The 27,815-nt window shown below is 40.2% G+C and overlaps 1 protein-coding gene across 1 annotated transcript; it reads left to right on the plus strand.

Moving 5' to 3' along the window:
• The first annotated feature begins 681 nt into the window (after positions 1 to 681).
• On the plus strand, positions 682 to 23,401 carry LOC128743900 (UNC93-like protein). Its single transcript, XM_053840592.1, has 9 exons — positions 682 to 773; positions 17,693 to 17,744; positions 17,812 to 17,928; positions 17,997 to 18,402; positions 18,458 to 18,686; positions 18,753 to 19,054; positions 19,137 to 19,268; positions 19,337 to 19,533; positions 22,751 to 23,401. The coding sequence occupies exons 2-9, from the start codon at positions 17,718 to 17,720 to the stop codon at positions 22,874 to 22,876; spliced, it is 1,536 nt and encodes a 511-aa protein (XP_053696567.1). The 5' UTR covers positions 682 to 773; positions 17,693 to 17,717; the 3' UTR covers positions 22,877 to 23,401.
• Positions 23,402 to 27,815: the final 4,414 nt, after the last annotated feature.

The raw sequence follows: 27,815 nt of genomic DNA on the forward strand, positions 1-27,815 counted from the left end.
GCCAGCAAACTGGTGTCAATACCGGTGTTTGCAGTGACAACAGCCTACTTTGGTAAACACGGCGCGTGGAAATTTTTCGCAAAAACGTGATGGCGATAGACAAGGTCGAAGATGAAAGACCTACATGCTGACCGGTGGTGAATCGTCGAGCTCGAACCTCGGAAATACAGCCAAAGTACTTCAACAAACCGGTTTTCATAGCCATATCATCGGTGCATAATCTTTCTCTTCTGTTAATATGCGATCTACTGGCGTTTCCGTATTGTTTTGGTCATTCATTTCATAGCCCATCAAACCGAGGTGGAAGGGATTTCTTACTGCACGAGCTCAAAGCTTCGGTGGTCGTTGGCTAGAGCAAACGTGTCGGTTTATTTGCAGCAGACACCGGTCGGGCTGGACACACTATCGGCTGATTCGGTGCAGTGATCGAGTGATTTTGCATTCCGGTGATGCATTCGACCAATTACCGTTTTATTGGCAAATGTCCGCGTGAGACGGTTTGTGATCCTAGTCAACTGGACGGATTTTCTTGTCGGTAGTAGGAACTGTGATAAATTGTGATTTGTGATTTTGCTGTAACACCCTGTAATCACGCCTAGGATCCGCGAAGCCTGCGCGTGTGTGATGTGAATGTTGCACGACTAATTTATTTCGCGCGCTGCCTGCATATGGGGAGTTGGTTTCTGGCTTCGATATCACCCGGCCTAACAGAGTTGCTGAATCCAACCAGTTTTGTGGTGCGCGATTTATATGTAAATCATCGTTGACCATCGGTGAGTGTGACTAGAGTCTAAAAAACTAAGAAGGACTTGTTCAATGCCGTTTGTAAAGCAGGGAAGAACATTGTTCTAGGAAGGACTAAACAATAAATAGTTTCCAGGTGATAAATTCGTTAAAATATACGTAGGTATTTATATGTGTCTGTGTGTAAATTTACGATGATAATTCGAATTTGAAAACATGCACTCACTTCGTCGCATTCGCTTTCGCCACTTCAAAAACAGTATTAGCCACAAATCAATCAATTCGTTGTGTACTTGTGGGTATGTCTGTCCACCAATAAATAGACTCAATTTTGTAAGTAGCCACTGCTGGTCCGATTTTCACGCCTTCCGCGGCATGAAAGTTGAACCGTGTAAGATTTGCAGTTTGGGTTTCACGAGTTTGTGAGAAAATTTTATTCAATACCGGTAAATTATTAGCCCCAATTTTGCGAAAATGAATTTTCAATGTCGAATGTTTGCAGATTTCGAGAAACCTTTATGAGTTTGCATGATTTTTAGAAGAAACTTTAATTTTGAAGGTTACCCAATAAAGCAATTTATTTCAAAACAAGCAGAAACGGGATTTTATGCATAACCCCATGCGCAGGAAATGGTTTGTGTAATAAACTGGTTTATAAATTATTGTGTAAATCCTACTAACACTATTTTATGCAAAAATTCATTTCCATCACTTTGGGCACACTCGTTTCCTTTATTGTCAAAATTGATTCAATGTTATATGGAACCCAAAACTCCTCAGACTTGTATCAATTTTCCACATTTTACGAAGCTACCGAGTTTATAATCAAACATTTATTGAAACTTTTGTTTGGTTTGTTTGTTAGAAAAAAACTCGTTTCCTGATATCATATGTATGTAACGGTTTTCTCACCCTGCTTCTAAATTCAGTCTACCAAGGTTGCAGATCGGTGAATGTATTCATGAATATGAACGATATCAGACGATACTAGGAAGATTGCACACAATAATGTTCATTGCATACAATCGGGAAAGCTGGTAAACAAGCACCAAACGATTCGATGTGTTTTGATAGGTTGGTTGCATGAATTTATGTGACGAATCTTGCTTGACTTTTAGCTACAACATTCGATCAGTTGGATGTGGTGTTCAGGTATCGTGCAGGATTTGTATCTTGCTTAATTTGCCTGTGTTATCATTTATCTGATGAAGACCCCATGCAACAATGTGAGTTTTATTGTACTCTTATTGCGGTTTTCAAGACCAATTTTGGTCTTAAATGCCATCATAAGAATGTAATAAAACCCAAATTGTAACTTGGGATGGGAAGGAAAACAGTAGGAATAGGAAGAGGTAGATAAGGAATTTGACCCACAAACACATATATAGCCAGTGGTTTATGTACCCCCGAGGGGATACTGTAATCCTTGGTAGTTAACTTATCAATAGTACATCCTCTGAAAGATATACTCATCTATATATAAGGGCCCAGTTGCCCCGTACAGTTGCAAATTACGTAATATGGTGTACCGTAATCGGATTCACATAAATCTCAATGAAATTAGTCAGCTAGCAGAATCGTAGTCATATGATATTTAAGTCTGCAGTGACCAGTCAGTGATCTGATAAGAACTATACAATTTAACTTAACGTGTTTGCAAAAGAAATTTTTCCACCTTGTCACAAGACTTAACAATGAAACGTTTCATTTGACGACATGTTCCAAAACTTTTCCAATAACGTTCATGTTTCGATGTAAACCAAGATCTAATCTATTGTTTTATTCAACATGCCGCAGTTGGTAATGCAGGTTCTGGAGATGAAAACTGACTTCTATGCTCCAGATCTTACAAGTTTATCAGTCCAAACATTTCCGGTTATACCAGAATGCCCAGAAACCAAAACCAGATGACCGGCATTCAGAATGCTTAGTTCTTCTAGCCTAGTAGAGTCTAGTAGGGTGTGACAAGCGATGACTGTTTTGAATCTTGAATTAGCCGCACAAAGTGCTTTTATAGCGGCACGGTTATCAGAATCAAAAGTATATAATCTTTTCGATCAATGCTTTCTGAAGTGCAAATTCCTCCAGGATTTCTCCACTTCCAGTTCACTGTAATAAACACCAGCACCCGCGCGACCTTCGTACGCGGAACCGTCGGTATAACAGATCAAACTGTCGGAAACATTCCTTTCCACTAGGAAACAAAAACAAGGGCAATCTCAATGCCGCCTGCAATTGATTTTAACCTATTTTTAGTTGGAAACTGTTTGTTTTCATACAAATTAATAAGTTTCGGTTGTATATATGGAAATGATTGTATATGATACTGAAATTAAGTGAAGTACAAGATTTACTGCTTATTTATGAACAATTCTCTAACTTTTCTGACGATGCCCTTCATAAAGATATTGCACAATGCTCACAAATACTTTTAGCACTGCTGTAGACCACAATGTTTTGTGACCCAGTGTGAAATACGAAGAACTCTTTAAGCCACGCGAGCCGATTGCTTGCCATACCAAGATCTTCTTTCTAAACTTTTCTGTTCTGATAAATCGTACGTCTTCGAGAATACTTTTGGGTGATCGTTGTTTCTTGATATTGTGCACAGTTACGATGCTCACCTGAGTGAAATGCTGTCCTAAAACAAAGCCTGTTGAACAAGGTTACTCCAGTTAACTCGGTTGTGGGCTATCGCTTGAGGAATTGGACACCGAGTACTCTCCACCAAATCTCGCTCCACCGGGTCTAACCATCTTGCTCACTGCGCTCCTGGTCGCCTTGTGCCTACCGGATTTGAGGCAAACACCATCTTTGCAGGGTAGTTGTCTGGCATTCTTGCAGCATGCCCTGCCCATCGTATCCGTCGAGCTTTAGCTAGCTTTCGGATACTCAGTTCGCCATAGAGTTTTACAAGTTCATGGTTCATTCTCCATGTACTCGCAGCTCCTCCTCGAGCATTGTCCATGGTTCATTCCCGTAGTTCGGGGGCTTAGTCTTCTTGACCGCAATTGCTTGTGAAGCCTGTCAGCATCAGCGACGCTTCTATTTGCGAACATGGTCAATTTTGCATGAGTGTTAGTAAGCTCTCCAAAATTCTGTATTGGCGTTTGTTCGAATATGTTGGCATGGCGGTATAAATATTAACACTCAATTACATAGATGCATCGAGGGACCACCTGGGCTAGCAGAGCGAGCTACCATCAGTGTCTCCCGAATATTGGCAGAGCTGCCAGTCTTCTTATTATGAGATCTTCGCTTTAACCCAATCTTTTCTGCTTTGCGCTTTAGCCTGGTGTACTGTTCAACCACCACCACAGATCGTGCCGTTTATATCCGCTGCCGCTATCCGCTACAAGCTGTTATGTAGCGCTATGTTGAACAGCAAGCATGATAAACGTAAAGACGCCCTTTTGGGGGATATGCCGCAATGTAAATATTTGATCCGTTGTAGGCCGACCTTCGACGAAACCGATTTTATAAGTTCCAACAAATCTTTTCGCAATTGGTGAAAGTCGGCGCAAAGTGTTTTGGGACGGCACTTTATAGGTGGCATTGAGAACGGTGATCGCTCGATAGTTCTCACAATCCAACTTGTCGCCGTTTTTTGTAGAGAGCGCGGATAACCCCATCTTTCCACTCCTCCGGTAGCTGTTCCGTTTCCTAAATTCTAACAATTAACCGATTCATACGGCCAGCTTTTCTGGCCCCATTTTAATAAGCTCCGATACCATCTTTTCCAGTTGATTTATTGTTCTTTAGCTGCACGATGGCCTCCTTAACTTCGCCTACCCTCCTTGTTGCACCGTCCAAATCACTTTCCCCGCCGTCATGGTTATCCGCCTGGGAGCCATTCAGGTATTCATCGAAGTGCTGTTTCTACCTATAGGCCACCTCACGATCGTCCGTCAGAATACTGCCATTCTTATCCCGACACATTTCGGCTCGCGGCACAAAGTATTTACGGGATCCGTTAAGTTTCTGGTAGAACTTTCGCGCTTCCTGAGAACGATGCAGCCGCTCCAACTCTGCACATTCCTACTACTTTTGCTCAAAACGTGTTCGATCTGTGATTCTGTCTGATTTGGTGACTTCCAAGCGTTTTGTTTGTAGGAGTCTGTGATGGAACAAGGTACTACACACGACCATGTTCTTGGAGGTGGTAAAGTAGATAAGTCTTCTGCCTATTTCATTGGTCAGCTAGTGTGCGCTGAACTCTCAAATCAGCGGTTTGTGTTCTTTCTCCTGGCCGAGCTGAGCATTGAAATCCCTGATGACGATGGATATCGTCATTGGCAGCGGTCGTATTCACTCTTCAACTGCGCGTAGAATTCATCCTTGTCATCATCGGTACTTCTGAGCAGGCTAGGTTATTTGCTCAGTTGATGCTCATTTGACTGCAGCGCCTCAACTAAACAGAATTCGAAAAAGTAGTGTATACGGCAGTTGTAGAACTAATTATTATCTACATTATTGTTGAAGAAAGTATAGTTTTATCTTTTGTATTTACGGCGCTATGCGATTGCTACCCCGTTGGTAGCCAACTGTGCGCTCTTTTTGCTACCAACGGGGTAGCAGCCCCATAGCGCCGTAAATACAAAAGATAGAACTATACTTTCTTCAACAATAATGTAGATAATAATTAACTCTACAATTGCTTTTTACACTACTTTTTTGAAATTTGTTTCGTTGAGGCGCTGTAGTTAAATGAGCATCTGCTGAGCAAAAAACTGAAAATGAAGCCTGCTTCTGAGGTGAGGGCTGTGAACGGTGATGATGCTTATGCCAACACCCAATCACCCGTTTCTGCATCTCGCCCATCACTATGAAAGCTGTATCCAGCTCGTGTGTGTTGCCGCAGCACTGGTAGATGGCATGTCCATCACTGAACGTACGTACCGTTGAATTCTTCCAGCGTATCGCCTGCATCGCTACATCGTTGAACTTCCGGTTCTTTAATACATTAGAGAGTACTCGAATACTCCCTTGGAAGTTGGGTGACCGGCAGTTCCACTTCCCTGAGTTTCCAATCCATAGTCCTTTTTCGTCATGCGGGTCTATTCCGATTGTTCTAGTCCGAATTTCTCTGTTCTTCCTTCATTGCTTCAGATTTTTCGTGGTGGCAGCATGCAAAGCCTGCAACAAACTCCGTGTTTCGCCTGAGGACCAACGAAGTTCGAAAGAGCCCTCTTTTCCTGTTAGCATACGACCTTGGCTTCCACCGGGATTGGTTACCCGATCTCCACCAAGGTGCTCTATCCCGGCTGGTACCACGAGGAGATAGGGATAGGAGTTGCTGAATAAGAGGCTGTGAACCACCCTGTGAATAGACCTTACTATTTTAAGTCTATAGATGCGTAATGCACCGACGGAATGCATTATTCAGCCGTTACCAGTTCTGTTTCGTATTCCAGTCCACTGATCCCTTCCTGTGTTTAGGTGAGATGACTGTGAGAATAGGGTCCCAGTTGTATTGCAAAAATAAGCAGTTTACATATACACTGAAATAGTTTTAATAATTGTTCCTTAAGAATTAATCCTGAAACATTGAGAAATAAGCGTCCACTTTATAAAATGAGCATTCTTTAAGCATTCCACTTTATCCACTATCCACTTTATGATTATTGAAGACACATTATGCTGTCCAGTAGCCTCTAAAATGGATGTGAAAGATTGGATAGTCCTATCGTTAAAGATATTTTTGTTCAATGGCGTTGGGTTCCACTTCTTTACTTTCTTTTTGGTTTAGTTCCTCGACAAGAGGAGGGAGTCCAAGTAAGCAAAACGGGTTTGTGTTACTTTTGTTGTTGTTCAGCACATAGAGCCGGTGTGGCTTGTACTATTTCAAGCAGTCCTCTATGTTGTACTCGGTCTTGGGTCATTCGCCGCCAATTTCGCACAGGTCAGAAGTCTTAAGTCGCATTCGAGCTGATCGAGGCATATCGTACGTTAGGGCCCTTTGTTTCTAATACCGGTGGGTTTGGGTTTTCATCGAATTATCGTCTGCTACGGCTTTTCTAAGAAGTGCCTGTAGCTCGTGATTCTTGCACCTTCACCATTCTCTAGTGGTGCCACTTATAGTTTGCACTCCACCCAAGGTCGTTCGCAGCACCTTATGCTCAAACAGGCAAGGCCAGGAATGTCCTCCATGAGCGCCGTCAAAGCTTCAAGTCTGAAAAGAATTACCGGCTTGATGAAGGTTTCGCAGATTGTCAGCATTGTGCGACGCGTGCGTTTCTCGATCGTATTCCGCGAATTCAGGCTCAATTTCTTGCTCAAATGCTCCGGTGGATCACCTTATTTGGGTTGTTATCTGGTGTTCCTAGCTATTCCAAATACACAAATCATCAAACTGGACGGTGGATGAACCACCGTCATCGTCAACGAATGCTGCCCGTAGGAGGTGTTTGTTAGAGCCTCTTTTGTATTTGGTATTTGGGTTTTAATGTATTTATCTAAAGTCCAAGCATCGCGAATTTTGAATTTTCGCGGGCTACGTATTGTTCGATTTTCGATCTTTTTGTGGCGTTATGTTGGTACCCTCACTGATGTTGATAATTTCGGCCATTTTGAATGTTCGGTCAGTTTTTGACAGCTATTGTACCTGGACGTGTTTTAGCTTGTCTCCGATTTTTGTCTATTCCAAAAAATAGTGAAGGTTTTGATGACAGTTTTCTTCGAGTGCAGGGGCGTGGTGCATCATGAGTTCTTGCCGCAGGGTAGAACGGCCAATATGGAATATTACCTTCAAGTAATGCGCAATCAGGAAACGCCCGGGTTTGTGGAAGAACAGAAATTGGCTTTTGCACCATGATAACGCCCCTGCTCATGCATCATTATTTGTGCGCGAATTTTTGGCCAAAAATAACACTTCGATAATGCGTCACCCACCGTATTCCCCAGACCTGACCCCCTGTGACTTTTCCTTGTTCCCGAAACTGAAAAGGCCCATGAAAGGACGACGCTACGCCACGATTTAGGAGATAAAGACAGCATTGAAGGAGGAGCTGAACAAGATCACAAAAAATGATTTTTTCAAATGCTTCGAGTATTGAAAAAAACGTGTAATTCTTGAAAAAACATGAAATTCGCGATACTTTTTGAACAAACCTCGTATTTACTGAAAGAACAAGCAAAAAGATTCAATTTGAAGCAGGCTGAAAATACCTTTCCGTAAGCTAAATTGTCACTGACACCCTGTTGGTCTACTGTTGCAATACAATTCGAAAATCAAGACCTTGGTGATTATCCAGTTCCTTTCAACAGATTCAGCTGATTCATAGCATTTGCAAGGTTGATAAAACCTTTGAAACAGATAATTCTCATATTACAGTATGGTTCCGATTATATTAGCCTCCGATTATATGAGTTTTTTCCGATTATAGAATAAAAATAAAAATAATAAAAATAATTTTGGAGTTCTTTTTAAGTTATTTAATGATTCCTTTGAGGTCATATAAACAGTCAAATGAGTGTTTCAGGCCTTTTACCCTTAGGCAGCACAGTGGTCCAAACAGCGAAATACGTGATGGCGTGAGATTGCGCCGAAAAGCGAGATTTTTGGCATACGGTGTCTTTGGCAATATATTTTGGTATAAAAAAACACTTTGTTTTACAGAAACCATTATGTGATTAAACACCTTAAAAGTGAAATTCGAAATTTATTTTCTGACTTATTCGAGATACAGGTTTGATGTGTCCAGCAAAGGTGTAATAAATATCAATACAAAAACTTTGTCAAAGATATCATAACTGTAACTCTTCATATAAATTAGCTATGAAGCGTTATTTGTGGTCAAACCCTTAAAAACATTTTCTGAAACGTTGGTTCTACAATTGATGAAGGAACGGTAGGGGAAAGTGATGAAATTTTTATTTTGAAAATGGAGGGGAAAGAGTGGAAAAAATCGTAAGAAAGAAATTTTATAACTTTTATCAATACTAGAGATCAATACAGGGGAGATTAATCAATACTAGAAATAGATTTATGACACCTACAAGTCAAAAAACATGATGCTAAAAAAAAAATTTTTGTCTTCAATTACGTAGTCGTGCTAACCTAAGAACTAGAATGACTCTTAAATACCTTTGGACACTTTACATTTTGTTCTTACAAAGTATAAAAATTACCTTCTTGCCGACCGGTTTCGGGTAAGTAGTAGTACTTACCCGAAACTGGTCGGCAAGGAGGTAATTTTTATACTTTGTAAAAACAAAAAGTAAAGTGTCCAAAGGTATTTAAGAGAAAAATTTTTGTACCAAAAATATGATTCGATTATCCGGGTGATTCGATTATCCGGCCTGAAAATAAAAGTGAACACCCGGATAATCGAGTCCGGGCTGTATATCAGTTTTCCAATTATATCAGCCCAAAACTCAAGCAGGTGCTGATAAAATCGGAACAATACTGACATTCAGTCTCAGCCAACTAGTGGTTCTCTCAATAGTTGGATACGGCAGGTTAATGAAAATGGTACTTAATTTCCTATTAACTTAATCAGGCTAAGACAACAAGTAAACTGTTGTCTCTGAATCACAGCAGTGACACTGCACTGGTGCAGAATTATGGCATATCGTTTGCGTTGGGCACAAATTGTCGCTTACCTGCGGCACCGTCTTTTAAGATAGTGCTATTATTTTGTCATGAACAAAGTTTCTCCCACGCTTTTTGCCACACTTCCCCATGTTTAGTCTGTCTTATTAGCTATATAGTTCTATCGTCAACCAGCAGTGAAGGGATGATCAGAAGCTTTTGTTGCGATTTACCGGTTGGTTGACGCTTGACGCTTTCCTACGGCATAGAATCTGCATACTTCTACGCGAGTGGGCGAATCCGTTGAAAACGTTGCCGGAAAATCACGTGTATTAGGCGGAAATGGTAATTATATGAGACGCGGAGACAATACTCCTATTGCGATCTACACTGATAATGTAGTAAATCAGCAACATTAGGAACAGTTCAGCGATGTTGGGACTTCGGACAAAATGATCGGTGTATCCAACCGTAGATTTGCATATCGGCGTCATATATTTGAAATACCTGGCAGTACTGCAACGAGCCGGATTTTCATTGAGAAAAGCTTTTATAGTTGATGTACATCGCTTAGTAAAACCGTCGCTGAGTCAGTTGCATTATGAATTTTCCTAGAATTATCTGTAAGCTTCGAAGAAGCGTTCGCTTCATATTTGTGGATAAAGGATTGAAGTGAAGTGATGGAGTTTGAGAGTAATTATGCTAAGCTTGTAACTTCGCTTCTACAGGATGAAAAAAATCTTTCCAAATTCTACTTTTCATCAAAAAGACATCAATAACATTACTCTCAGCTGATTTGTAATCTGCTGAGCAAAAAAAAATCGAAAATAAAGCCTGGTTAGTTGGTTGACTCAATTTTCATTTATTTGACAGTACCGTCTCCGTCGAGCAAAATTTGACATAGTTACGTATGGGACATTTGTAGAACTAGTTATTACTAGTTATTATAACTATTTTGCTAAATAAAGTTTTGCCGTATCTTTTGTAGTTACGGTGCTACAATGCCAATAACTCATTAACGGGTGGCAACTAAAATTTTAGATTTTTTTTCTCAAGCTGTTAAAAAAAAAGACAAGGATACTTGAAGAAAATCTGATTTACTGAAATTAAAGATAGGGTACTGGTGGATATTTCCAGCCCATTAAGCAGTAGCCTGAACAATATTCAGGAACTACGTTGAAACTATATTTATTCGAGACAAGATTTTTATACCAGTTGATAGAATAATATTTACTGAATATCGGCGTGTATTTTGGTCTTAATAAAACGCTACTGAATTTGAGTTATAGTCGCGAGAAATGATGAAGTCGCTGCGGCTAAATTGAGCCCATTTTCTATAGTGGTGTCTGTGTTTTTTAAATCCGACAGGCCGAAATAGCTAGCACAGCGAATAAATGCTTTTCAAAAACAGATCATAAGAGACAAGAAAAGAGAGACCGAGGGATAACTTCTCGCTATTGCCTACATTCCGGGCTCATTGAAGATAATTAGTTTTGCAGTGACAACAGCTTGCTGCTGGCGCTAGTGTATCATTGAATCGTTCATATACAGTAGCGCCAGTTCACTCAAATACCAGATATGTCAGCACATATATTGGTAGTAGTGTAAATAACGCACCATATGCTGGAATTAAAAACAAAATGCTGCTAATGGCTAGTGAATGAAAATTGATTTATATTTTCATATCAGAGGGGAATTTTTTTGTTCTTCCGTGATAAAAAGAAGTAGAATTGTTCTGTGATAGCATATTCATAACTGTTTAGTTTCTAGAATAAGTAAACGTGATCATAATTGTGTGTTTTCTAAACCATCATCAAGAGCGGATACGCGTAAGCGTTTGCTGCTAGTTTTTTCAGCCTGGTTACGTGCTAGTGGAAAAACAGTGGTTTTGATATTTATTGAATAAAATTAAGCAAACTACTTACATTTTTATGAAAATAGTTATAACACATTAAAGCCTATGAGTGCTACATTTGTTTCAGTATTGTTATATAGCGGTAAAGTTTTTATTTGGGAAAGTGTAGCCGAAAAAGGTAATGTATGCCAAAATTAGTAGCGTGATGGGAATACCCTCCCGCACCCTACATTATTCATTGTTAAAAAACAGTAAATATCTGAAAGCGGTCCGTAATCGGCTATTCGGCGAAACTTACGTTTGATGTCGGAACAGAAGCGTTGTACGGCCATAATGTCAGCTTTGCGAATGCGACTTTAAATTCTACCAATCAACTGTTTGCGATTCGTGGTTCTCCTCTTATTTTTGTACACCATTTGTTTGGGTACAAATGTGATCGAAAAAAAAATTCTGGAACGACTGTGTTTTTTGGCATAATGCGATGATGCTTTTTCCGACCAAAATGCATACTGTCCATTTGCATGATGTTTTTGATAGAAACGGGATCAAAGGACGGGACATTCGTTCTGGTGCACATCTTAATTGATAACCAAACCAGAGGGCTTGAAACATTGAATTGTTGAACTTTTTCGGCATTCCGTTGCCTTACGGAATCCTTGCGTTTCGCACTGCCCAAGGTAGATAAATCACCCTATACATCTACAATCAGAGTCATGACAATTGGCTGAGTGGACTTCTGTTTCTATATCTCTTATGCTCTAGTGCAGAAGTGATACAATAATGGTTTTTGTCTAAGGTAAACTGTTTACGCCGGTACGAACGATTTTCTCCACAACTAGCGTAAAAACGAATTCGAAATCAAACCGCAGACGAACCAACAACAGCGAATAAACAGTTTTCGATGATAAATGCAGTTACGTAACGACAGCAGCCACTGCAAGTGTACCTAATTTTGCGCAGGTTCCTAGTTCTGCGCACTTCGTATTTCAAAACTTACAAATTTTGGGGCGAACCAACCAACGGTTGAAAGCCCCATCAAATAGTAAATAAATAAAAAACTTACAAATTCCTGCTAATTGTTATACTAACTAACGCATTTAGCAATAGGTGTACAAAAACTTGTAATTTTAAGAATTTTACAACTTTCCAACAGGTTTCCAATAGCTATGATAGCTCTGATTACCATTAATTTTTGGTAATCGTACTATTGTGATTACTAAAAATTAATCATAATTACTAATGACTACTTAAGATTATCATTGATAGAATGCATTCATATTGTAGATGTGTATCATTTATTTACAGATTTATGTTTATATATGATTAATAAAGCATGTTAATAAATGTCCCTTTAAACGGCGAAAGTAATAAAAATGTTAAAAATATCATACTACACAAGAACGAAGAGTCACTTAACAGTAAACTGGGAAACATTGTGTAATGTAAAAACACTTAACGTTAGTCGTGTCTGCTTTGCTCGTTGACACGACGCGTTCCATCGGGTGTGTCGTTCCTACTATTCGAGCTGCCGCCTGAGGGGCCCCTGCCAATCACTATCGGCCGTGCGATAAACGATTTCGATCGAATAGTTGAGGTGGTCCCATTTCCGGCTTTGAGTGCTGACTTGCTAGGTACTGCTGTCGATTTATGCGCCAAATCTCTATGCTCCGACAGCGAACGTTTGCGTCGATTACTGTCCCTAGTGTTGACATTTTTCCTGATCCGCTCGTCGATGGCATCTATCAGAATGGAACTGTTGGCCGGGCTGTGGAATGTCACTTTTTTTTTGGATATTTTACCAGGCACTGGCGGAACTGGTTTACGACTGTACTCCGCAGCAGTCAGCTTTGGTGGCATTTCTGTAGCGTTTGGGGTGCTGGTGGTGCTACCTCCAGCAATTGCCTCGACGGTTTGCATTTGAAGGGCTGTAGGAATCGGACTGTCAAATAATTAAATTACTTGTGGGACGCTGGGTTGATGTTGATCGTCTGGTTTGTCAGGTGAAAATTTTTCCTCGTTCATGGCTATCTTGGATTTTGGAGTTTTGGGCGATGCTGGCAGCGGGGGTGATTTCAACTTCGCAATCATTGGTGTTTCTGGAATCACTATAATCGATTCAATGTCACGGTCGTTCTCCGTGAAGGTGCAATTGGCGGGTTCGGCGGCGATGTCGGTCATATCTGGAGGTTTAGTTTTCGTCAGATCATTTTCTATCTCAGGTGTAACTGATGTGTTTGCAGATTCTGCTGGAGTTTCTTCAGGATTATCAGTTGGTTCTTTGATTGGTTGATCGTGCAAAGCTACGTCGTCTAAATCATTATCGATGACATGTGTTGTGTTAAACGAGCCATTACTAGACATGGGAACTTGACTAATCAACTGTTCTGTTTCCAAGCAGAAATTCCAAGCATTCGAAATGTTCATCTCTACTGTTGTGGACATTTTCCATTAAGTCTTCATCAACTTTTAGCGCTTCAGAAAAGCTGCTACTTGCCGACATTTCTGTATTTTGGGTAACAGTAGGAGCGTTGTGAACTAATTCATCTACAGTAATTTCAGTACTGAGCGTATTTAGATCTTCTTGTGGTTAACCCTCATCCGACTTAGTCTCAATTAATTGCTCAGGAATCTGCTGTTCTACATGCGGGATATTTTCTTTTACAGTTTCAAGGATTTCCTGTGGATCAGCAGCCAAGTGATCTCCTTCATTGTCCCCATAAGGCTCCGTAACCGCTAAAAATCCTCTGGGGTAACTCCCAGTTCTTTATCAGTTGCCAGTACTTCGTTTGGTGGTTTCGCATCCAAGTCAACGGTAGGGCAGCTAGAATCGGCCAACTGAGGTACAAGATCGTGCTCAGCTAACGGCGCAGGATCGTTTGGGGGAACTTTCGTCTTCTGTTGCGGTGCCGGCGATGTTTGTTCGATTCGGGTATCCTGAATATAATTTCTCGGTCCAACTGTTCTTGCTCGTCGTCGCCGATGGATGGCAACGAGTGGCTTGCGCTCAGTTGCTGTTATTGTTGTTGTTGTGGTTGATTTTGTCCATCCTCGGAAATCGCCGCCGATTTCTGCTCAACTGGCGTGTCACTTGCAATCGCCTACCCTGAGCTCGGACCCGGGGCCTCTGGATTTTCCGCACTGGAGGACAGCTTTTCCATCTTTGTTTCGCTCTTTTTTGGATTGATCAGATTAGCTTCTTGATCTTCGTTTGTTTTTTCCTGCGAGTCGCTACCGAAATCAGCCGCTAGTGTCTTTCGACGGCCACGTCCACCTTCTGGTTTCACTGCTGATTTGGTTTTGGAAGCCGAAGCACTTACAGGTGTTTCTACTTCACCAAAAAACTTTTTCAGTTTGATCTTTCTACTTGAACGGCTATTGATTGGTGCTTCCTCGGTGTAAATTGAACCAACGGGGACAGCAGCGGAAGTCATCCTACGTGACGGTGTTTTGGGGCTTTCGTAGACGATGTCTGAGACTCAGTTACTGCCAAAGTCTTGCGACCTCGTATAGACTTCTGCTCGGATTCGGTCTCCTTTTTTGGGGAGATCTCCTCCGAAGTACTGTTCTGGTTCTTGCTGCTCTCTAGCGTGAGTTTACTTAACGAAACCGAATTACTGGGTGCGGCGATCGACGTTTGCTTAGAATTGTCGTCCAGTGGATCTTTATCTGAATCCTTGTTCATAGCATGATGATGATCGTTAGCATCCCGAATAGTAATCTGCCGTTCTTCTGTATTCGGAGAAATCTTGCTCGCGTTTGGAGAAATTTTTGCTTGTAGATCGAGCTTCATCTTCTTTGATGGAGATGCATCTGTTTTAGTTTGTTCCTGTACTGGTAATGAGAGCCTTTTGACTGGTGACAAAACCGGTTACAGCCGGATTATCGCATTTTAACTCGTTAATCCGGCAGTCAAACTAACGACAATGTGGGTTTGAAATTTGTTTTTGTTTACATTCATACATACACAACTTCGGAAATTGTCAAACATATTTGTCGTTAGTAGGCAGTAAGCTTGTGTTATATTCAGCAAAGCACAATTTCGTCAACAAATTTTTTTTAAATGCTTAGTCAGTTTCAAAATAAGTGCAGGAACATCAGTCTAAAGGGTGTCCCACATCAAATTGCATCACGGAAAAAACGCTGTAGAAAATTATCTAGTTGACCGTTCCTTTTCAAATTTGAAATAAAATATAACCCATTAGTAAGCTTTTGGCATATTTATTTCATTCAACTTCAATACTTCACAACTTCACAAATGCGGTGTCGGAGTTTTAACAAATACTTTACGGCTGCACTGTTGGTCAAAATTTTCAGATTTGTTGGCAGCATTGCACAACAGATTTTAATCAGTGACTGAGTAAAAAGGGCAACAAGAAAGAAAAGGCAATGATTACCTTCGTTTTTATTCCGGCTGTTGCTTGCCATGCCACAGGAGCAAAGAGTAGCACAAATATTTTTGGCGGTGGTGAAAATGGAAGATACTAGTATAAAAAGACGCGTTATAACTCCGTGGAGCGTTGTGATGAAAATTGGGTATTTCATTTTGTTTCATTTTTACAGTAGTTGGAGGCATTATGAAAAAAATATTTGGGCATTATTTTAAGCAGTCAAAACCGACCACACGAAAAAAATGAATGGAAGGCCTCTATTAAGCAGGCTTAAGGGTTCTTCGAAAGGGGATGCGACGAAAGATCAACGAAGACTTCATGGTGGTGGAAAAGTCCAATGAAAAGTCGGCAAACTATGCTCCAAGTAATGGAAAGCTTTCGTGATATTTCTTTCTTATTCTTAATCTTTTAGAAACAAAAGTTTTACGAAAACGTTTTTTGTTGTCGCTGAGTTACAGTCGGAAAGCTCGTATTGGAGGTTTTAGTAAAATGGGAAACTTCCAATCTTTGGAATACTGTTACACTGATTGGTAATTTCAAATTACCGTTAACACACTGATAGTCTTTTGTAATGTCTTATTTTTCGATTTTTTTCAAAGTTGTAATTTTTTGGAGTCGTGCTCCAGGGTTTTAAAATAGTTATTATTAGTGATAACATCAGTTTTGTTAACCCTGACATCGAGGATCACCCACAAATTCTCGATAGGTTTGAGTTTCGGACTTGGTAGGGGCCATTCCAGTGGTTTGATCAGAGAAGACCGAACGAAAGACTTGGTCTTCTTGGAAGTATGCTTCGGCTCGTTGTCCTACAATGCTGAATTACCAACCTCTCTTCGAGGCCTGTTTGGATCAGCAAATCGTCCAGATTTTCCCGTAGGATATTGCTAAAGAATTTGTCGTCACCATCCCATCGATTTTCACGTGTCTTCCCATTATGCTTGTGGATTCTGATGCCAGCGTTTTCCCCTCTTCGAGAAACTCGTCTGCCACCCATTGGGCAGCCTGAGCCTCAGCACCTCATCGTGCATGGCATCGTTCAGAGTGTGGGACCGAGAATCGAGTCCTACAGAGTACCAGCGGTAATTTTATACTTCTTCGGTCCATCAGCAGTATTGTAAACTAGCGTCCTGTTCTCGAAGTAGCTTTTAAACAACCTGCATAGACGGTCCGATCTATCTTCTTGTGCAGCGCTAGGGCTCCCCAACTAGCACTGTTGAAGGCGTTCTGACGTCAATCGTGACTACGGCACAATGTCTGTCACCCCGCCGTTTTTGCCTCATTGGCTTCTCGGCCCGCGCGAGGACTGACTTGATAGCATTGACGGTGGACTTCGCTTTACGGGTATACTGCGTCTCTGTTAACCCGGTCTCGCTTTCGCCGGAAGGAGGTGGGTTGGGGGGGGGGGTGATTCTTGAAGAGAATCGATTTCATTATACAGACGTCCGGTATCCTTGCGACGCAGCCAGCCCAGTCCATAGTCTCCCGAAATCCGTCAGGTGTAGGTGAACTCTACAGGCACTTCTGCTGCTCGTAGTTCATACGCCTGCGCCACTCTCCGCTTTCCATTTGTACTTCGCCAAAAATAGTCCACAACACCGTTCGTTCAAGTTCAGAAAGTTCCCGTAAGTCATCCGTAAGCAAAGTTACAGAGCCTAATCCATAAAGCGTTTTGTACAACGTCAGTTTTGTGCGGCGGCGTATACTCCGTAATCGAAGCGTCTTGCGGAGGGAAAGTAGGCTCGACTTCCAGGTTGAATGCGTCTCCGAATCTCTTACGCGTATTATTATCGGCGGTGACCAGAGATCCCAAATATATGAACTCATCAGTGCCTTCCCTCTAGTTCCGCCAATGGTTACTGTAAAATTTGATATTTTCACAACAGAAACAACAATTTATCCACGAAACAAAAGCAATGTAGACTGAAGATTATTGATAGATGCTTAACCTCTCTAAAACGTCTAAAATCAGCTGTCCTGCGGAACATTCTTAACTCTCAAATCGTGGAAACGAATGAAATTAATATCTTTTGAAAATTTTATGCTTTCTAGTTTTTTGTTCGTCTTTTCAAATAAGAATGAGCAGTTCGTTTACCAAAACTACAATTATATCGTAAACAAGTATACATGTATACGAATATACCAAAATACTAACCTGGACTCTTTCCCTTCCAGATGTAATTAAAATAATCGATCAATCATGCACGGAGGATTTGATCCTGACAAGGTACCTAACTGAATTGCTAACGCACTCTATTCAGCACTTCATCGTTTTCTTTCCGTTTTTGTTTCAGAACGATTCCGCTTCATTGCGAGAAAAGGTTAAGTTATCCAAAAACGAAAAATGGCGCATCTTGAAAAACATTACAACGGTTTCCGTTGCGTTCATGGTTCAGTTCACAGCTTTCCAGGTAAACTTCATTCGTAAACTGGAAGGGCCTCTTCTTGATAATTTATTAAATTCATTGTTTTCTTGTAGGGAACAGCCAATCTACAGTCGTCGATCAACGCAAAGGATGGGCTGGGAACGGTGTCGCTTAGTGTTATCTACGCAGCGCTGGTCGTGTCTTGCATATTCCTACCGACACTCGTAATTAGGAAGCTAACGGTCAAATGGACACTGTGCGTGAGCATGCTCTGTTATGCACCGTACATCGCTGCCCAGTTTTATCCGACATTTTACACGCTGCTTCCGGCTGGAATGCTGGTAGGTCTAGGTGCAGCTCCCATGTGGGCCAGTAAAGCCACCTATTTGACGCAGTTGGGTCAAGTTTACGCTAAGCTAACCGAGCAGTCTGTCGAAGCCATTATAGTGCGCTTCTTCGGCTTCTTCTTCCTAGCTTGGCAAACGGCTGAGTTGTGGGGAAATTTGATTTCCAGTTTAGGTAAGGTTTAATGTTATTGGTTCTGACCTGAGGAAAACTAAACTCGTTCTGGTAGTTCTTTCCAGTGGGGCACATGGAGGCACCAGTGTGCACGATGACAATGCAACCTTCGCGGATTCGGCACTGGACAAGTGTGGTGCTAATTTCTGTGTTGTCGAGACTACCGATAACGCTAACCTCCAGCGGCCACCAGATTCGGAAATCTTCGAAATCTCTGCTATCTATCTCTCTTGCATCATTGCTGCTGTCGTGATCATTGCCTTGTTCATGGATCCGCTATCACGGTGTGTTTTACATTTTACACGTTGTTAAATTGGAGTAGATTAATGAGTTATATACTTTACAAACAGGTATGGTGAAAAACGACGTGGATCAATTTCTGCAGTAGAAGTATCTGGTATCCAATTACTGAGTGCAACATTCAAACAATTGAAGAAAGTGAATCAGCAGTTACTGATCTTGATTACCGTCTTCATCGGTATGGAACAGGCGTTCATCGGAGCCGAATTCACCCAGGCCTACGTATCTTGTGCGCTGGGGATTCACCAGATTGGATACGTTATGATCTGTTTCGGTGTAGTGAACGCCATTTGCTCGATCATCTTCGGATCGATAATGAAGTACATTGGCCGTATCGTTATTATTTTGCTCGGTAGGTCATTTTCTCGACTGTCACGCAACATGCCGCTTCCGTGTAAAAGATGATGATTACTGTTCATATTTTATTGTTTTAGGTGCCCTTGTTCATGGTGGGGTCATAATATATTGCCTGTTTTGGAAGCCGCATCCCGATCATCCGCTGGTGTTTTTTGCCATTTCGGGATTGTGGGGAGTGGGAGATGCCGTCTGGCAGACTCAAATTAATGGTAATTGACTGTTTGAAAATGGCTGCAGCTATTGTACCATTTACTGACCTTCTATTTGACACAAATAGGTATCTACGGAGCACTGTTCCGGCGGAACAAGGAAGCAGCCTTCTCCAACTATCGGCTTTGGGAATCTGCTGGTTTCGTGATTGCCTATGCCTATTCCACGCAGCTCTGCGCCCGTATGAAGCTGTATGTTTTATTTGCGGTCTTAGCTCTTGGAATGGTCGGATATGCTATCGTTGAAATTCGACAGGCAGCGAAGGTGAGTACCGCTTTGGAATGTTATTTACATTGTAATTCACAATCAAGGTTATTTATTATTTAATGATGTGAAAGGTGATTGTCTTATTTATAGCTGTAATTAACAGTATATAAAAGTGCTAGTGAAATACGCATGACTATCAATACCAAATCACTAGAATTGAAACTGTTGGCATGACGTGCGTTATTTTGCTTGATGCTTAGAGCGATTTAATATTTAAATATTTATTTCAAACACTAAAATAACGGCTTATAAAAATCGATGGCTATGCAGAAGATTATTATTCAGTGATAAGCTTAGAGTTCTGAACTCTGATGCGTAGGGTTACGATCCGTCAAGCAATGTTGCTGATTGAACAACCGGGAACATTGCATGCTGGCTGAAGTTATACTGGAAACATTGCATGCAATGCAGTTCATTGTTATATGTCGATGCCCTGGGCAAGCAGCTTTCGAACGAATAAATGCGGTTCGAGAGGTCAACGCCACTCATCCATTCGATGAATTTAATTGTGCTTTTAATGTTTGCACGGAATCCGTGAAGTTTAACATTCATTTAACATTTATATAATATTTAACATAAATATTTTCATTTAATGGACATTATCGTGTCTCGATGGAGGAATCTCGGATAAGAAGAGTACCACTTTTGTTGCTTTAAACCCTTCGTTTTCCTAGCTGAGTATAAAATCTGGAACTTTCAAGAAATTTGTTAATCATGTATTTTTAATTCCATGTATTTTCAATTTTATGTTTCGCAACGAAACGCAGCGTGCTGGAAGTAAATGATCAATTTAGTTTTTTCTTTCTCTCGCTCGCTCGCTCTTCATAAGACTAACGAACTAACATAACGGACAGAAGAAAATCCTCAAACATTGTTCATCTTGAATTGATTTGATTGATTGATTTGATTCATTATTTTAGTCGCGGCTGTTTTACCTCTTATTGTTCATTTGCCTAGGACAGGACGTGCCCTGTGCTAACCGCGGCGTTGACCCAAAATTGACCTAATATTTGATTGGTTGAATCTAAACTTCAACCGTTTGTTGGAAATATAGCACGGTAACTCTTTCAGTTAATATTTTTTGAAACGATGGTTTTACAATTTAATGCCTGACCGCAGGTCAAAGACTAAAACACGAGTTTGGTCAACTCTTTCAGTATTTCTGAAATTCATTAGTGAGAATTCTGTGTAGTTCTGTGTTATTGCTGTTTATCAGAAAATTTTAATTTTCAAAATGAAATGCGAGACATAATTTCAGTCGCAGAATCTGCGGCTTATTCCACAGCTGATGTTTGGCAAACAAAGTGATTCTGAAAATAATATTTGCAGGCAACAGTGTTCTGCAGTGGTGCAGCGTGTACAAAGAATTTTCAATAGGGAAGTATAAGAAGCCGGAGGTGGCACCAGTGCTCGAAAAAGTTGACAGCCCTGCATGAAGGCGAACATAAAGCACATTCAAGGTATACAGGTTTATCCCTGGTAGCATTCTCTTATATGCCAGCCCATGAACATGACTACTGAACTGCTTACAGTGTTTGTATTTCTCAGTTCTCTAACCTTCAACACAATAATTCATTCATAAATTGCAGTGCTGAATGATTGCTGAGTCAATTTTCTTGCTCTTGACTGATATTTTAGATAAAGTTCAGTTTTTTACACTGTCTGCTTTTTAAAACTAATCAAAACCTGGCTGAAGAAAAATAATTGAAACTTCGGAGCAATGTTTACGCTTATTGAAATTTTGTTTGCCGTTATTGCCGTTTGCCGTTGTTTGCCAGCAGTTCAAAATAAATGAATGGTTGACATTCCGGCACCAACTTTGAGGGTTTCTTTCCCTATGCTAGTCTAGCAAAAAATAACCCTCACTCGGTTTGTTTACATTTTGCAGATTGGCCCTTCTGTAAAGTTGGTGCCGATTTGATTTTATTCACTGATGTCGATAATGAATGAATGTAGATTCGCTTGAGTCGTTGGTTACAGATTGGCAATGCTGAGTTCATTTCTTCGGTACTAGAAACAGCAAAGAATGAGCAGTATATTGCATCAATTCAGATATATTGAGTAAATTGAATATGAGATTTCTAGGCTCCGGGTGGCACGTCCTGTCCTAGTTGCTAGTTGCTCTAACACCACAGACAAACAGATGAGACACTTGCGTTAATTCCATCGTCCATACAACAACTATTCATTTTTCCAAAAAGCATGTTTCGCATAGTTGATGTTTTCACCCTTGATTGTTGTTGTAAAACTGACTAGTGTAGTGAGCAGAGTTGCTAAAAGCATTCAAATACATTCGAGAAGTTGTACCCACTAGCTGCCATTAAGCGCGCGAAAAGGTGGATTGAGTATAAAACAGTATAAATGTAAAAACCCTCAAATATAAGCAATTTGTTTCCGACATCGCTGATGGAAAGGTTAGGATTAAGTTTGAAAACGCTGACCACCATTCTTCCAGTCGCTGCTGCATTCTAAGTTTTGTTTCCTTCTGTCCTGGCACAAATCTTCTAAATAATAACGAATAACGTGCTGCTCGAGCCACAAATGCTGATACCTGATTCCTCCTGTCCTTGGTTTCGCGGCTGTCGTCAGCTATTCCCTGAACACTTTAATAACATTTGCCACAATCGATTTGGCCGCTTTCAGTGATTTCGCAAAGCCGTCGTGGGTATAATTGTGATATTGATTATGTGCGAGCAAAATTTTGAAACGCTGTTGCTCTACTTCTATGCCGTTTTGACAACTGATTAGAAAACGGAAAATAAAACACAAAATAGAGCCAATATTTCATACGCTAAAACTTGCAAAATCAGGAGTGTTCAAGTTTTTTTAAATGCACAACTAAAAGATACGCTAATATAATTGATTTTGATGATCCATTTACAATGATTCCAACAAAATTAGGTTTGAATTATACATAAAATGCTTGAACTAATGGCATCTAAAGCAATATAAAAGATATACATACAAAATGTCGACCATTTTTGGATGCACTGTTTAGTTCCTAAGCAAAAGCATTTCCACTAACAATCTATTGCATGCCAGAAGAACTTAGAACAGCAAATCTAAATTCATTTACAGTCTGCGTAAAAGTGAGAACGGAAAACTGCGATTGCATTGATTTGTGTATTTTCACGTTCAGCGTTGTTTGCGAATCATAATCCAATTTTTGATCGAACTAAACTGAATCCTGCTATTGAAATTTGCATATTTATAGGAACGCCGGTTGAAGAAGCTCGACGAAACACCCAAGCAGCAGCAGACCGAATCCGATCGAAAGGAAATCGAGGAGGACGACGAAAAGGACGAACTTGAAGAGGATATCGTTGTCACCCATCTGTGAAATGGTGCTACTCGCAACGTGATACCACGCATTGCGTTGGTTGGATGCTTCCGTTGAAGCATTGTTGAATGATTCCTATTTAGAATTACCTAACAATTATTTAAAGTTATAGAAGAAATGCATCGAACAATATTTGTGCTAGAAAAATTGATCAAATAGTCGATACGTAGTTTAGATGAGTTGATAACATTCATTTGCTATTAGCGCTGAGATACACTGAGGATACAGATGTGATCCTCCCTGAACAGCAGTAAGGGGCACCGTTAGTGTATATAAACCAACGTTGGCAAAATTTTGCATAGTAAGAACAGTTTTTGCTTAGTACTAAACCATCAAGCCATAAAAGAGCACCTTTTTAGTTATACCTTCGTTGTGTCGATGTAACAGGGATATTCGAGCTTCTGAAGTGGTAAATAGATCTCATCCAGGCATGTTCGCACAGTTCAATTAATTTCAAACGCATTTTGATGAGAGAGTTTGAGAAAAAAAAACTTACAATAATTCGTAAGTCCAGAATGCCAACGATGTTATTAAGAGAAACATTGTAAATATAGTAGTGCTGTACGCAGATGATAATATGTTTTTATTCAGTTTAACCGTTATGTGTTCGACAGGGTACCCGGGTACCTTTTCAGCTTTCAAAGTACGAAATTCTAAAGTTTTCTTTGATCAAGGATACTGAAACTCTGTGACATCTAAGAACTAGTTGAATTGCAACTTTTCATAAAATAATTTTTCATGTAGCACTTAAGGGGGTGGAATGGGGGGGCTTCGAATTTTTTTACCCCTTAAGTGCTCGACAAGGGTACCCGGGTACCCACAAATTGAAACGCTTGTAACTTTGGCAATTTTTGACCGATTCGGACACTTTTACCACCAAAAGATTCAGGAACTTATCCACTTCCAGTGTGGTTATAAGAAATCCGGAAGTGGTTCATCTGGTTCCCGGAAATCCGGCAGTCCGAGGATGTGTTCCGGAATTAAAGCACTTTTATATTTTTGGATGTAATTATAGTAATATGGGTGTCCTAAGTTCTTCCAATTACTCCGAAAGGTCATTCCTCATTGTTTTAAGACAATACAATAATATATCCTTGGAATGGCCATTCTGCGACAAGTTCCCGTGGGACCTCCTGTGGTCATAAAACTGTTTGGTTTGCAACACTGGCAATATGGGTGTCTAAATTCATGAAATTACTTCAGAAGGTCATTTTTCATTATTTTGATTCTATCTGATGATTTTGCCACGGCATGGCCATTCCGGAACATATTCCCGTGGGGCTTCACAGTTGTCCAAAACCAAAAATATGTGCGCATTAGAGTTTTGAGTGGGAAAACTTGATTTTAGGTTTATGGAACCTTTGGGAGAATTTCTTGAAATTAAAAGTTCTATCGTATGGTGAAATTCAAATTTTGAATGATCCCCCTAAAAGTGAAATAAAAAATTTATTTTTCTGCAGCTTCAATATAACACATTGATGAGTTCTGCAAAGTTTTAGAGCATATTATTACAAGAAATTTTGCTGAAGACCGTAACCTTCTATCTCCTCAGCGAAGATAGAAAAGTCCTATTTCTTATTTGTGAATCTTCAAAATTAGTTTTTCTATTTTAGCTTTTTTTGTAGTTGTTGTATGATTTTTTCATGTTTTATAAAGTTGTACAAATAGTAAAAATACACAACTTTGCCGAATGTAGTATACCACTATCTTTGCTTGTTTAGGAGCTGTAAAACTTATGTTATAATAAATACCCTAAATCTGACCCCGAATTACTCAACTATGCGCAAACAGATACAAATTACATTACATGAATCTGAAACTAAATAAAAAACTACAAAAAGTCAGGAAGTTTCATTTGTATCCGTCTGCGCATAGTCGCGTAATTACTATATTTACATCCAAAAATATAAAAGTGCTTTAATTCCGGAACACATCCTCGGACTGCCGGATTTCCGGGAACCAGATGAACCACTTCTGGCTTTGTTATAACCATACTGGAAGTGGATAAGTTCCTGAATCTTTTGGTGGTAAAAGTGTCCGAATCAGTCAAAAATTGCCAAAGTTACAAGCGTTTCAATTTGTGGGTACCCGGGTACCCTTGTCGAGCACTTAAAGGTGTTTTTTTTGTCGAACACATAACGGTTAAAGAAAGCCCACTGTGTGTGTTTAGAACTCCACCCCGTTCATAGTTGGCCGAAAAACGTGAAACTGATCCGAACTCCAGAGCGCTGAGTGATATCAATCTACAAAGTTTGACAGTTTAAGCAATGATTTTTTTCTATTTCCTGTCTGTTTCGCGAAGAAGACTGAACCGATTTAGGGTTTAGTGCTAAGTCCCGTCGTAGTAAGGAAAACCACTTCAATTTTCATCTTCTCTCAGATGAATTCTAACGAACAATCCAAAAGTTCTTGATTTGACTCAAACACACTTACCTTTCGATCCGTGCACTTTAATTTCACTAAACAGCGATTATTATAAGCATTTTATGGAAATTACGTAACTGACTTTATTTTATAAATTCGTCGTGCCGTTTTTGAATTCGTTCAACAAATTTTTCTTGACCCTAAACAAAAATCACAACTATGTTTACAAAATTAGTGTGCATTCCCAAGTAAAAATTCTAAAGCCACTTGGTTTTACTTGAATTTTATAAACCTTTAAGGTTTTATGGTTTTAATCATTACTTCTGGTTTTATTGTGGTATTGCGCAATACCAAGAGGATACGAGTCCAGACACACTTATAGCTAGCGAGAAAACCATGATAAAACTGTTAGTAGAGCAAATTTATTGTGGTTGCTTATATTACCACGTTAAAACAGGTTGGCTGCACCACGCCTCTTATAAACTTGTGGAGTAGTAATACAAAATGGCGCACCAATCAAAATTGATCTTATCGCGGTTGCTTGTCAAACCGCAATAAATTTGTTAGTTTACAGAGCTATCAAAACGGTAACACCCTGACCAAACGGTTTTTTGCTGCTATAATGAAAATCATTTTTTTATGCGAGACCATATTGCTATTTTAGCTCGCAAACAAAAATTCATCAAAGCAAAGTGTTTTGCAGAAAGAAAGTTACTATCAGTTTGTTTCCTGTCACAGGAAGCAACTAAAATGATTTTGCTAGAAATTGAGATTGACTAACTTAATATATTTATTTTATTAAAACAATCAGTTTCCGAAAATTGCAAAATTTCAGTGGCGCGTTGATTTTATCAACCTTTCATATCAATATCCACGATCAAATATAATGCGCACATGCTGCAAACGAACTAAAACTGCTAAAAATCCATTATTATTTTATTATGGTCACTACAGGGTGGTCAATAAGTTCGAATACACTTTAATAATATGTATAAAAAAATGAAAATACAAGATATTCTTTTCTGAGTCAATTTTTATTGAAGCAGTGTCTATTGCGAACCTTTACGACAAATTTGGTGGAAGCATCCCCCCCCCCTTTGTGCTTTATGACGAGCTTGAGACGTTTCTCAAAACACGGCACGCAGTACGCACCTGGTCCAGGGGCATCTCGTCCCAGATCTTGGAAATGAGCTTCTTAAATTGGTCCATACTGCTCACTTTATGTTCGCTCTGCTTGGTCAGCATGTACGACCATACATAAAAGTCCAGGGGATTAAGATCCGAGGAGCTGGGTGGCCACAAAGTCTTATCGAGAAAATCAATCAATTTCTCCCGACACCACGCTTGGACGATATTTGTCGTGTGGGCCGGTACGCCGTTCTGTTGAAAGACGTAATGATCTTTCCCTTAGAGGTCACGAAGTGCCGGGACCACAACCTTCTCCAGACCCTCGGTCTAATAGTACGCGGCGTTGATTTTCACGTTTTTCTCGATAAACACCAGTGCAAGCTATTACCGTCGATATCGGCAACAAGGCATTGAATGTACATTCAAGGCATGCATTTAGTTTTTCTTGGTTAATTTAAATTCAATTATTCTGTATTCCATTAATTTTGATTTCGTTTTCGTTCAAATTTTGGGGCTCATTCTATTTGTAATAGATTTAAGTAGTTTAAGTTACTAACCCTAAACTCACCACCCAGCTAATTAGTCACCCAGCCAAAGAAAATGGTGTTAGACTACGCATGAAGTAAAAAAACAAATTAAAATTGTACAGACAAAAAAAAAGACGGCAAAGAACCGCATTAAAATATTCAACCCTGAAAACAACGACTAACATCTCTTCGGCGGGTTTCAGATTAAGGTGAATTCGACGCAACACCACTGTGTCCGGAGTTCGACAGAGAAGGGGAGTATGACAGGGGGATAGAGAGTGATGACAGAGGAGAAGACGAGTTAATCGTGTTTAGACCGATCATGAGGCAGGATCGTTGTTGTCCGTTCTCAAGTAAAACCGAACAAATTATTCTTTAATTCGAGTCTACCGGTGAAAAGCTCGATTACCACGCGCAAAAGTCGATTCCGCGGTAGTTGAGCCGTAACGAAAGGAAAAACGGCCTACCTAGAAGGTTTCGACGGAGGATTTTTGTATTGTAGTTTATCGGTCCACGTGTGATATTCCGTCACGGTTCTAGCGTCGAAGATAAGTTTCTCCTTTGTCCATGAGCGCCGTGAATAGAGCGACCATCAAGATCCAGGAAAGCTCGATTCACATCGTTCCAGCCAAGGTACGTCACACTCCCTTCCCCTCTACGTCTGCATGTGCCTGTCATCAGGGCCCCAACAGTTCCAGTCGGCCGCACCGTTTAAATGATCCATGATCGCATATAAATATAAGTATTAAAATGATTTGCTTTGTATAACTTTTTCGTTACTGAGCCCTATGTCTGTCTTGCATGTGTATTTGATGTTTTGTCTGCGTGATAGTCCGAGGTAAGTTTCTGGAAAGTGAGTTCCGTCCAGTACAGCTAGTCGTTAGTTGCAAAGCTTCTCACGCTTGTATACGGCCCCCCTA

The sequence above is a fragment of the Sabethes cyaneus genome, chromosome 1 (assembly GCF_943734655.1).
Source record: "Sabethes cyaneus chromosome 1, idSabCyanKW18_F2, whole genome shotgun sequence".
NCBI lineage: Eukaryota > Metazoa > Arthropoda > Insecta > Diptera > Culicidae > Sabethes > Sabethes cyaneus.

Excerpts from the sequence above, each read along its gene's own strand:
- LOC128743900 (XM_053840592.1), top strand. The coding sequence starts at position 17,718 with ATGCACGGAGGATTTGATCCTGACAAG. Across the intron at positions 17,929-17,996 it reads TTCAGTTCACAGCTTTCCAG|GGAACAGCCAATCTACAGTC; the intron begins GTAAACTTCATT and ends GTTTTCTTGTAG. Across the intron at positions 18,687-18,752 it reads TTCATGGATCCGCTATCACG|GTATGGTGAAAAACGACGTG; the intron begins GTGTGTTTTACA and ends CTTTACAAACAG.